The 12,577-nt window shown below is 51.4% G+C and overlaps 1 protein-coding gene across 1 annotated transcript in view; it reads right to left on the reverse strand.

Moving 5' to 3' along the window:
• The window catches only part of BSN (bassoon presynaptic cytomatrix protein), an 89,083-nt gene extending 78,207 nt beyond the window's left edge, over window positions 1-10,876 (reverse strand). Inside the window, 1 exon segment of the mRNA XM_036391240.2 lies at window positions 10,657-10,876. Within this exon segment, the coding sequence (XP_036247133.2) occupies window positions 10,657-10,817 (161 nt within the window). The 5' untranslated portion in view covers window positions 10,818-10,876.
• Window positions 10,877-12,577: the final 1,701 nt, after the last annotated feature.

Raw genomic sequence — 12,577 nt, forward strand, 5'->3', positions numbered from 1 at the left:
TGAGGCTCCTTGTCCCTGCCTGCATTTCCCTGCTGCACGTACCTCAGCCCAGAACATTTGTCCCCAAAGAGATGGAGGCATCTGCATATTTGATGTATCTGTCCTTGCAGAACCCTCGGAAGGCTTAGCTTGGCAGAAATGGCAGCAGGTAAAATTTAAGGCTGAGAAGTTTAGTTGGGAAGTGAAGCAAATTTTAGACACGTTGAGAAGCAGAAGACACTTTATTCCTACCCAGAGCAGCTGGTTGGTTTTTGTTTTATTTCAAAGAAAAAGAAAGGTGTGATAATTTGTCAATTCAGAATGTTTGGGTCTATATTTTCACTTAATAATAAATCAAAATTAAATAGGTAATCATGGGCATGGGTTGGATGAAACTGAGTTGTACGGCCAAGAGGAATCCTATCCTAATCCATTAACCAGTGCTTAACATCCATTAACAATGCAGGAGGAGGAGAGCCTGGAAGATGAGAAAGGCAGATAAATAAAGCAGAAAAGGAATGCCTAAGAGGACACTTCAGAGCTTCCTCCCAGAGGGATGTTTCTGGATGCCTTATTTTTGCCAGGTTGAGGTAATCAGTGGCATATAATGTAGTGATAGGGATCATCTTTTCCACTCCAACAGGAACTGATGTTCTGTTATAACTGCAGTGTGTAACCAGTCAAAACCTCATCCAATATAGTGGTAAATGGGCTCTGAAAATCACCACCATCACAAAAGGTTCTATATAATACACTATATAAACAAAAACAACCTCTTTTCCTGTTGTGCTCTCCAGCTACAGGATTCCCAAGCAAAACATCCACAACTTAGATACAGGTGGGAAAAGGAGAAGGCTTGGATATTTTTGCTCCTTGGGACTACAGATCTTCCCTGAATACAAAGGATGGTCTGTTTTACAGGGACGAGAGCAACACCCACCATCACCTCCTCACGTCCGCCGGCGTCAGGAGTATTCACGGAAAGCGGCCGCTGCTGCCTGGCCCCAGCACAATGTGCTCCAGCACTATCTGCTCCAGACATCTCACCAGCTCATATTAGAGCTGCTGCAGCCCAGCGATGTGTTTGAGACTGACAGCAGCTCCCTCACCCTCCCAAGAGCCATTCCCAGCAGAGGAGAGTGGAGAAGGTTTGAAAGGGCAGCATCCCAAAGGGCCGCTACCAATTCTTGCCCAGGGTGTTGAGAAATCCTGTGATGAGCAGGGAAGAAGAAACCCAAATTATGGTGGCTTATCGTGGGTGGGCAGGAGACAACAAAGCTGATGCATCTGAGTGAAAAGATGTGAAAAATCTGCACACTTGGAGGACAGCATGGAGTTCTTTTTGTCCTACTGCTGGTCCTACAAGAACTACATTAATGGGTCTCAAACCTGGAATCCCATGAGTCTCAGACTGGAAATCAAAAATGCAACAGAAGTTCATAAAATCACAGAATGATTTGGGTTGGAAGGGATCTTAATGATCATTTCATTCCAACCCCCCTGCCGTGGGCAGGGACACCTGCCACTAGACCAGGTTGCTCCAAGTCCCATCCAGCCTGGCCCTGAACACTTCCAGGGATGGGGCAGCCACTTCTCTGGCAAGTTACCACAGATGAACTACTGAAGTAGCCTAGAGCAAAATTAAAAAGGAAAAAAATACATTTACTCCTTCCTGTCGACTCGGAGGTTGTTGCTGAGCACGATGAGAACGGTTCAGGCTGTGACCACCTCGGGTGTTTAAGCCAAGCAGACCAAACCCAGCCCACCAAGGCCACAGGCACTGCTAGAACTGCAGCTGCAGCACAGCCCTACCTGCAAAGGCTGCAAACCAGCAGAGTTTACTCTGCCAGTTAACTGGGAGGTTAGTGTTTTAAAAAAAAAAAAAAAAAAAGAGAGAAAAAACCCAACCAAACAACAATTTGTCTCCCTAAGAAGATTAATAGGTGCATTTAAAGAAATCAGGCTGTAGGCTTAATGAGAGAGAGGCAGCAAAATCCTAAATGTGAGACCTCCTACAGTTTTTCAGTCCAGCTGTACAATCAAATAATAGTTTATGTAACTAGGATTGAAACAAAATAAATTAAAAGTAATTTCATGTTTCATCAAAAGAAAAAGTACAATTTGGAGTCAACATGGAAAAAGATCTAGTTCAGCCCCACATTTTCCCCAGCCTTCATAAGCTTTGTACTATCAGCTGATTTGGGTTTTTTTCACACGACAAAGGCAAATTACCAAGTCCCTTAAGAACTTATTATACATTTCCAATTTTCAACCATTCCTATTTTATAACGCATAAATTCACATATCTATAAGTGAAATGTTTTCTTTAGAAGATGAAAGAAAAAAAAACATGTTGTTTTTCCTAGGCTGCAATCTGTTTTTTGGTTAAATAATAATAAAAAAAAGGGTGGTTAGCAGCTACAACATGTCAATCTTTGCAAGTAATTCCCACGCACAACTTCATCCTTTTGCAGACATGAAATATGGCAAAATCTTTTCGTACTCTTCATGTCTAGACTGATGAAGGAAGGGCACAAGCTACCAACAGACTCTTTCTTCTACTGGAAAGCCCATGGCAGACCCATTTGGGTCTCAGGTGGGTTTTTAAGAGCACCAAACCCCTCAGGATTCATTCAATAGCTGAAGACACAACTCACATTGACTTCATACCCCCATACAACTTCTGAGGATGAAGCAACCTGAGAAGCACTCTGAGATCACACCAGAAGAGGTTGCATACTTCAAGCATCTCCCAACAGAGCTAAAATTCCATAAATAAAGACAGATTTCAAAATAATATTTAGGATGCTACAACCCTCAGGACTGGTCCTGCAAAGGGATGTCCACCGTAACCAGGCTCTGAGCCTCTCAGCAGCTGGAAGAGCCCATGAGCCCCCAAGGCCAGGAAAGACTCAAGACAGGCTAGAAAGCAATGTTGCACTGGTATGCAAGGAAACAAAGAGAAAAAAAGGTTCAGGGGCTGCTCTCAGCTATTGACATCTGGCCTCTGCAAGTGTCCCTGCTATGTAAGGCTGGATCGAGGAGGTCCTGCCACTCTTGGACATCCCGGCTGAAATGTGGGATTTGGCCACATCTAAACCAAATGACATTTTGATTCATGGTGATTTTTCTTCTACGTCTGTCAGAGGAGCTGTCAAATCCTCATCTGAAAGCTGTTCAGCGTGGGAAACTGCTTTGTCATGTCTGAGAGCCTGTGGTCCCTGTCAGGTCCTGGAACCGAGTGAAGAGCAGTTAGTCACACATGCCCAAAAACCCTCAAAATTCTGCAACATTTCCCAAGCACCATGGATGGGTTTTCTATGCAGCATTTGCTTGCTCTAAGTTCAGTTATAGCTATCAAAACCCTCCAAGAGGACAGGAAATGCTCTTCTCATGAGGACCTACACATGACAAGAGAAGAGGTCTGGGTGGCTCTAAGGTCCCCCCTTTTCTTCTCCAGACCAAACACCCCCAGCTCTCTCAGTCTGCCTCCATAAGAGAAGAGTGTCTCATTTAGGATCTCAGTCATTACCTCATTAGGGGGGGTGTGATGGGGGGGGTCTAATGGTGTCTACCAGCAAGAAATGGCTGAGGTTTCCCCAGTCCTGTGCTTCCACCTTTCCCTAGCAGTACCTTCCACATCCCACTGCAGTCACTTGGTTCTTGGACAGCTGTGTCCAGCCCAGGGAGCACTAACAGTCTCCACATGGAGATGTTCATCTTCTTGCTCTAGGGAGAAGGTGTAAAGGCACTTCCTTCCTGTGCTAAGGACAGGGACAGGAGAGAGGTCTGGGAACAGACTGGGCAGGAGAGGGGTTTGTGTTGTAGCTCCTCTCAGAAGATGCCTAATGCACTCTACTGCATTAACTATACGAACATTTTCCTTCTATTGACAATGACCTAGAAACACAACTAAATCATTTTCGAAAAAAGAGAATGCACCAAACTATTTAATCACATCTTCAGGGAGGAATGAAGCCAGTAAGAACAACTAATCTGCTGCTCATCACAGAAACTATAGTTTTGGACTGAGGGCAACTTTGTATATTCAGAGGCGACAGTTTTACTTAAACCTTCTGTGATCATATATCCCATTATCCCATATATCCCATATATCCCATATATCCCATATATCCCATTATTCCATCTCGTAAACTGCTTCTACACTTATTTATGCTCACTCTTAACATCCATTTCATTACCATTTGGCTACCACTACCATAGGCCTCTGAACTGCAGAGGTGTGTCTTTGCTAGCCATCGTAACCATCTTTGCCCCCCAGTGCCAGCAGCCAGGTTGGAGGGCGCACTCCCTCCCCATCTCCAGCCAAACCATGGCACTTACACAAATAGTAAGAGAAAACAAAATAAAAATTGTATTCACAGGTGCTTTCCTTGACTTGTCTCTGGGGAGCTCAACATGGGCAGGGAGCTGCTGTCTCCTGCCCTTCCAGCCCACTGTCTCCAGTCTCTTAATGGGGCTGGGGTCTCTCTTCAATATCAAACACACACTAGGAAAGCTGCAGAGACCAAGAGTGAGTGAGACACCACCATCAGTGTAGTTAAGTCATCTTTGGTATTAAACATGAGCAGAGCACCTCATGAACATCCCTTCCAGCCACGCCATCAAGCCCAGGCCAGCATTAATAGGGTCCAGTGATGCCGATTGCTCTTACAGGCTCCTAAATAGCCCATTGGGGGTGCTGGGTGCTCTCAGAGAGGAGCCAGCTCACCACATTCATAAAAACTTCCCAGCATCAGTGACATGAAAAGTGGTACGACGTGCTTATCAATGACTGACAGGCTGCACAGCAGCACCTCGGGGTCATGCTGGAGCTTAGCACCTCCAAGCACGAAAAAAGACAAAAAACCTCGTTCGTAGGAATAGTCGTGCTCATAGACTGATACAAAAATAACAGATCTGTCATTCAAACAGACATTTGAAAACACAGTGATGGCTCAACAGCGATGATCTCAAATTCAAGATGAATAACATTTTACGATGTGTGGGACCAGGATGACCATCAGCACTTGCTGTCACTCACTGGCCAAAAAAGAAACCCAAGGAACATCCTGGAGCAGCAGAGCTCAACAGCAAACTCCACATGATAATGTTATTGTCACATTTAGTGAAAAATGATAACTCCTTTGCCATGAAACCGTTTCACCCTACTGAGCTACCTGCTCTTGGGAAGCACTCTGCACCCTGACTGCCTGTCCCATCCTTCCCAAGGGGCACCTCATACACCAGGAAATTAACCTGATGTTGGAAAAGGATTGCTGGAAAAACACCCTGAGCCAGCCCCAGTGTCAGCCCCAGCCGGGGAAGCGGTGAAGACGGCTGTGCAGAGAGGCTGTGTGGCAGGCAGGCTGTGGTGTTCTGCCAGTCCAGATGCACATCAAGTATTCCCCAAACTCATATAAACTGCAGGAATATGCCACAGCACTGACTATCTGTTTGCACTGAATTGGAGACATGATGGGAAACATCAAATATGTGCTTGATTCACATAGCAGAGAAAAGAAACAGCTTTATTGCAGCACGCTGGAGAAGCAGAAGTGGAGAGGCAGAAGCCAGCTCAACATGAGCAACAATGTGGAGGGACCCAACAGCCCCAATGGATGTGGTCACTTGAGCTGCAGCTCCATTCCTGGTCTTCAGCAGAAGAATCAGGATGGTTTGGGTTGGAAGAGACCCTAAAGATCACCTAGTTCCCATCTCCTGCCATGGGCAGGAACACCTTCCACTAGAAGGCTGACCATCAGCACTCAGCTCTCCAGTGCAAAGGAAGCGGCCCTGCCACAGCTTCCAATTGTACCAGAAGAAGCCCAGGACTCCTCCAACGTTTCAGCACAAGCCGACACAGCAAAGGACATCAATCCTTCCAAATTCTTCTGTATCCCTTCTGAGCAGAAGTGGACACTGCAGGGACATCCCCAGGAGCCCCTCACCCAGCAAAAGCGAGGGGTAAAGATCCACCATCCAGGCTGGATCCTGCAGTGAGAAACCCCAACCTGTGAGGCAGACTGCAAATCTGTGTATTTGTTTTGGAAATAAAGGCATTAATAATTGATGCCAAACACTGTGAATATTGATGAGCACGTTCCCAGAAGAGGTTTTGGAGTTACTTAAGCACCCAGAATTGTGCCGTCTGGATTCAGTGGCCTAATGGCTGCTGTCAGAGCAATCACAATACACAAAGCACTGTGTCACAGCCAGCACCACCTGCCCACCATGAGAGAAGATAAATTGAAGCCCAATGGGGTATTTAACACCACAAATATTTTGATTTGATCCATCACGTACACCATTTTCTACTCCTTTTTGTTTTGCTCACACAAGTTTAATGATCTCAAAACATTGCGTATCTGTTCTTCCCCTCCTCACTTAAACCCAGCCTCAGTTCCCTCCTCACCCTCCAAATGTCGTGCAGCAAATAAACTAATGCTCAATAAGTGCAGAAGCATGGCAGGCTTTTCCAGCTGCCAGTCCATGGCTCAGCCAGGGAAAAACTATTTTAATATTTGAGGAAATTCCCAGCAATGCCTCTGATGGTGATGCCTCTGCCCCATCCTGTGCAGGGCTCAGAGCCTTTGGGGAGAGCAGAGCACGGAAATGAGGATGGAGCTGGCTCTCTGGGCTCTCCAGGTGAGCGTGAGCCCTCTCCACAGCCTGACTTCCCATCACACAGTCTGGTTTTATTTCTAGCACAGTCATATGAAAATGGACAATGAACTGCTTATTTCTGCAAGCTTGGGAAAAGTGCCAGTTTAAAAAGAAAAAGGCAAAGTTGCTTTTTTTTTAAACAATTATCTTTATGTATAAACTTCTTATCTCTCATTGTGATGGTACTTTATGGCAAGCAAACAAGCACACTCAAGTGAGCTTCTGAGAGGGTAAAAGAGAGCATCCAAACTGCAAGGGCTTGTCCAAAGTTTCTCTGATTTAAAGGGTTTTCTTTCAGTTCTGTTTCTCCTATGCTCTTCCCTAACACCAGATTTTTTACTTCAAGCTCCATCACCTGCCAAACAGAGCCATGCTGAATGTACAGCAGGGCAAACAGGATCAGCAGTTGCCTTGCCATTGCTCCAAGCCAAGGGAAGGCTCCGAGGGAGCTCACAGCCCATGCCAAAGGTGCTACCACACAGTACTGGAGATATTCCCTCTTAGTAGCTTCAAGACCTCCAGCTCACAACCTATCTTGAGGCTTAAGAAATACTGGAATATGACCTACAGTGTGGAAAACAAAGGTCCTGGCACCTCTGCCAGTGTGCCATAGGAGCAAGCTCCCTCCCAGCCTCACAGCCTGCAGCCTGCCTGGCTGCCTGCAGTGTGCATCACCCAGCTCCAGAGAAACAGCGGTGCTGAAGGCGCTGCTGCTCCCACAGACAGCCCCTGAATTTGTGGCTGGTCCTCAATGCTTCCCAGGAGACTGTCCCTCTTCCCCTCTCCCATCCTTCAGCCTGAGCTCATGCATCCAGGTGTCAAAAAGAGCCTTTTGCAAGCTCCACAGCTGAGCAGCAGAGAGACCAAAAACCTGAATGAATCCAGCATAAATCAGGCACATACAATCAGAAGCAGCAATAAAGTATTTCTGCAGGTGACCAGGAAAACCAGCCATGTAAAGCTCTGTGCCCCAAGCTACAGTTCTGAACTTGGGATCATCCCTGCTCTGCCATCCAAGCCTTTTTCATCATCATCCATCCATCCATCCATCCATCCATCCATCCATCCATCCATCCATCCATCCATCCATCCATCCCATGAAACAAGCTTGTCCCTTCTGCTTAGGGGGTCTCTCTGGAGGAACAGACTAGAACTTGCCAGTCCAAAGCTTTCTGTCCAAATGCATCAGCAACCAATCTGGGTTCCTTTGATCCTGCAGGTTAATGATGCCCCAGCCATTCACCTCCTTTCAGGCTAGAGGCTCTGTTTGTCTGAGCAGACCAGCAGCAACCCTACCCTCCCTCCCCAGATTCAATCTCTCCTTGCTGGAGTACCAGAGTCAGGCGCAGCCTCCTCAGGTGAGATTCCAGCAGCTCCTTGCACAAGGGTGAGCTCTGCATTGAAAACACCTTGCCAATGCAACCCTGCACCATGTTGACCTTTTCCAGAGCTGCTGGCAGAGACAAACCACCCCAGAGCTGAGCATTGCTCCCAGCTTCCCTCCAACATTCTGCTCCCCGTGCCTCGGCAAAGCATGCAAACAAAAACTCAAAGATCATAAATAGTGGTAGATGTTGCAACTTAGTGAGAAGATGCTACTCCTATTTGCAGTTTCTACTCTCTGAAGTATCCTCATAGTGGATGCACAGTTCTTAGAAGCTGTTATTATGGATTTAAACACAAGAGCCCAAAATCCAGGGTAGCCCCTATAAGGTATTCAGGCTATTTCTCTGTGTATCACAAAGCAAACTATGGAAAATGACACAGAAAAGTCATACTACTGTGGTTTTCACTGGCTTACATGTGGGTTTAGGTTACTTAATTCAAAGGAAAAAAAATAATTGCTCTGATATTGAAAGAAACTCACTTTTTCTGACCACTTGAGATTTCTGGAGCAGCACCTTTTGCACTGCACACTCACTGCTTGGCCAGCACATCCTGTGCTCTGCTGAACCTTTCACAACATATGGTCTGTCTTATGTGCCCACTCCCGCCCCTCACAAAAGCGACTTTCTTCTCGAGGCCTCATTTCCCTTCACTGCCACTTTGCTACCTTGAATTAAAATCCCTCCGTGTCATCTCAGCCCCCCACACCCCTCCCACGCTTAGGTTTTAAACACTGGCATAGCTCAGCATCGTCCCCATCCCACTGCTGCTCCACAGCACAGCCTCACTTGGCCCACCTCTTTAATTGCTTTAATTAATTGCAAGGGAGGGCAGCTCCCCAGCAGCAGCTTCCCAGGAGGCACAGGAGCATCAGCTCAGTGTGCGAGGGCTGGAGCATGGCCGGAAAAAACAACCTGGTGTTTCTGGCAGGAGAGGAGCATGGATGGCCACTGCTACAGACTCTGCTCCTCCACCCAGTAGCTCTGCATGCTCCAGCACCCTAAAAGCCCCTGGAACCTCCAGCACTGCACAGCAGCCAACACAGACACTGGACAGTAATGGAGGAGCAGTGCCAGAATTGGACAGAGACAGCAGACCTGCATGGCTTCCTTGGCTTCTCTCATTACAGCAGCCTAAACAGCCTCACAGGTATTTAATTTTAAATTGTTCGAGCAGCTGCAAACAACTTTTCACTGGCAGAATCCAAAGCAGAGGGGTTGTGACTCTCTAGCAAGGGGAACTGAGAAAAATGAGCACAATTTCCCTCAGACTTATTTTTTTCACACTCATTGTGTGAAAGCTCACAGGGATCTTACAGACAGAAGCCTGCCCACAGCTGTAGCATCCCTGAAGCCCACTCGATGTTACGGTGTGCCTGTGAGCAGCCATTGCAGCCCAGCAAGACAGAGCCCACTGCCAGGCAAGACTGCAGCCTCCTGCTCAGCCTCCCACCTGGATTTTCCCTGTCTGAAGCAACACAACTGGCAAGACCAGCAGCACTCATCACTGCCCAGGCTAGGTGAAGAGCCCAGAATGCCCCTGCCTTGGCCACACACTGAGGGCAAACCACCCACCGCATCCTCCGCATCCCTCTGTGCAACTTTCTGCTCCTCGCCTTTATTTTTTCTGATAGGATGATGTTTTAGGATTAGCTTTTTAGTTTTAAGGAATATCTCTTATCCCATACTCGCTTCCAAAGTATCTCCCTCGCAGCTGGCGCTGCCTGGCAGAAGGAGAACGGCTCGGTGCAGCTCCCTGCGAGGTTTTGCACCGATGACTCCTGGCAGGGCTGCATGTCCCTCCTGTTACATAACGACCTTTCCCGTTTGGTGCTGGCTCCACTTGGGGTGGCCACGTTTGGGAGTGGTCACATTTGGGGCAGCGACGTGTGGGGTGCTCACATGTCCCGGTGCTCTCAGCCGTGTGCTGCCCTGCACCATCCCCCCATCCCGACCAGACCCACCAACCCTGAACCAGCCCTCTCTTCTCCTTATGCTTCCCTCCTTGCTGCTGGACCTCTGCCCACCGGGCAGCACCCGCCTTCTCCTGCCCCCCAAACACGACACTCCTCCCCGGGCACTCCATCCCTGTCCCACACCCAGCCCCAAATCGCACCTTTGTTCTCCCCAGCACCCAGGGGTGTCCCCGAGCTCCCAGTCCCCCTGGGGCTGCACCCTCCAGCAGTGACCTGCCTCGGGTGCCTCCATCACCTCCGTGAGCCCAGCGCACCTCCCTCACCTGCCTGCTCCCTGCTGCCCACACCCCACAGCCGCCCCGTCTCTGCTCTCGGCTCGCAGTCCGTGCACACTCCTGTCTCCCCTGCCTGCGCTCGCCTGCACGTGCCCCACAGAGCGGCACCCCACGGCACCTCCTGCCCCCAGACAGCCCTGCCCGCCCCACACCAGCCCCGATCACAGCTCACGGCGGCACCCCGGCACCGCGCACCCCTCACCCGACACGGCCGCAACTCCTGCCCGCGTGTCCCCCCCCACAGCCGCACCGCCACCCCTGCTCCCCTGTGCCCACACCCCCACCCAGCCGTGCCCCGCGCCCTGGCATCCCCCCGCAGCCCGGAGCCCGCGCCCGACCCCGCGCCCCCCGCCGGTCCCCGCCCCGCGCTCTGACCTGGGCCCGGCGGCGGGCGGGAGCTGTCCGCCACCGCCCGGTGCTGAAGGCGGCTTGGCGGCGGCGGCGGCGGGCGGCGGCGGGGCCCCTGCGGCGGCGGCGGCGGCGGGCGGCAGCTGCCCGTCGTCGCCGCCGCCCTCCAGGCTGGCCTCGTTGCCCATGTCGGGCCGGGCGGGACCGGGACCGGGGCCGCTCCCTCAGCGCAGCGCCGCCCCCGCCGCCGCCATCAGCCCCGCGCCGCCATCGCCGCCCGCCCGCGCCGCCCCGCGCATGCGCTGCCCCCGCGCCCGCTCGCGCCGCGGGCACGCGCGCGTTCGCTCGACCAATCGCCGCCCGCCCCGCGGGGCCCCACCGGCACGTGCCCCCCGGCCCCGCCCCGCCCCGCCCGCCGGCCAATCGGCGCCGCGCAGCGCCGGCGCTCGCGCCCGCCAGGCGGCGCCACTCGCGCTCCCGCGCTGGCCGTCAATGAGCGTCCCGTCTGTCGTGACGTCACGGGCCGGCGGCCAATGGGCGCGCAGTCCCGCATGAGGTTACACGCAACAGCCAATGAGCGCCCGCTCACCCATGAGGTCACGGGATGCTGCAGGATGTCACACACCACTGACCAATGAGGTGTCCCCTCCTTCATGAAGTCATGTGCTGCCCCTGGAAGTCACAGCCTGACAACCAATGAGCATCTGCCTCCTCCATGATGTCAGAGGCTGCTCCAGGACATCACACCACATCAGCCAATAAGCACCCCACTCCTCCCTGATGTCATGAGCTGTCCAAGAACATCACACCCTGCCAGCCAATGAGTGTCTTGTGCCATGGTGAGGTCATGCACTGCCTTGTGATGTCACACTGCCAGTCAGTGTTTGTCGTGCACCCTGTTAGGTCACAGGCAGCCCTGCAATGTCACATGCTACTGTCCAATGAGCACCCTGCTACCTCATGACATCATGGCAGTCACTCTCAGCCAGGCAATGAGCACACGCCTCCCTGTGATGTCACAGGCTCGCTGATGAGGTGATGAAGCCTCAGCCAATAACAACCCTGTCCTTCCCATGGCCACCCAGAAACCAGCCAGTGACCACCATTGCTCTCTTATGACATCACAGGCTGAGCCCATGGGCTCACACACTGTCCCTAAGTGCCAGTCTCAGCCACCCAGCACCGCCCATCCATGAGGTCACACAGCACTCAGCCAATGGCCACGCTCCCTCTGTGTGAGGTCGGAGGCTGCCCCTGACGTCAGAGAGCACCGCCAGGGCTCCCTCCCTCTCCCGCCCTTAATGAGGGGCGGTAATTAACGGTGCCGGTCCCCGTGGGCGGAGGGACGCGCTGCCACCGCCGGTCCCCCGCTGCCACCGCCGGTCCCCTGCTGCCACCCTGCGGCTGCCACGGCCCGGGCCCCGCCTCAGGGGGACCCCAGCGGGGACCCAAAATTGTCCCTGGGCGCGCCAGCCCGGGCGGAGCCAGGCCCGGGCAGTGCTGGCGGCTGCTTTTTATGGGCTGTGAGTCAACTCACACGCGCTAAATCCCAAAATAAACGTGAAACTGGGTCCAACCTCACCTCGGAGCGCACCGAAATAGCAACCGGCTTCAACGAGCCCCAGGAACAGGGATCTCAGCGCCTTCCCCGCCCCTTCGTTATCCCCAGCCCAGGGAAGGTCACTGATGTCCCCCGAGGAGCAGGTGTGGGCTGCAGAAAGTGTAACAAGGGAGGAAAAGAGCTTTGGAGGATATGAAAGCACTGAGTAAGAGAATAAAATAGCTTCAGTTCTGGGCAGGGCAACAGATGTGAAATAAACCAGAACAACACCATATCAGAAACAACCTAGCGGCAGCAAGGCTATGGAAGGTTAAAGTGCAGGAGTGGATGAGAGGCCAGGACTTAGCAGGTGGCCAGGACAGCACAAAGTTTGGTTTGTTTGGATTC

The sequence above is a fragment of the Molothrus ater genome, chromosome 11 (assembly GCF_012460135.2).
Source record: "Molothrus ater isolate BHLD 08-10-18 breed brown headed cowbird chromosome 11, BPBGC_Mater_1.1, whole genome shotgun sequence".
NCBI classification, from domain to species: domain Eukaryota; kingdom Metazoa; phylum Chordata; class Aves; order Passeriformes; family Icteridae; genus Molothrus; species Molothrus ater.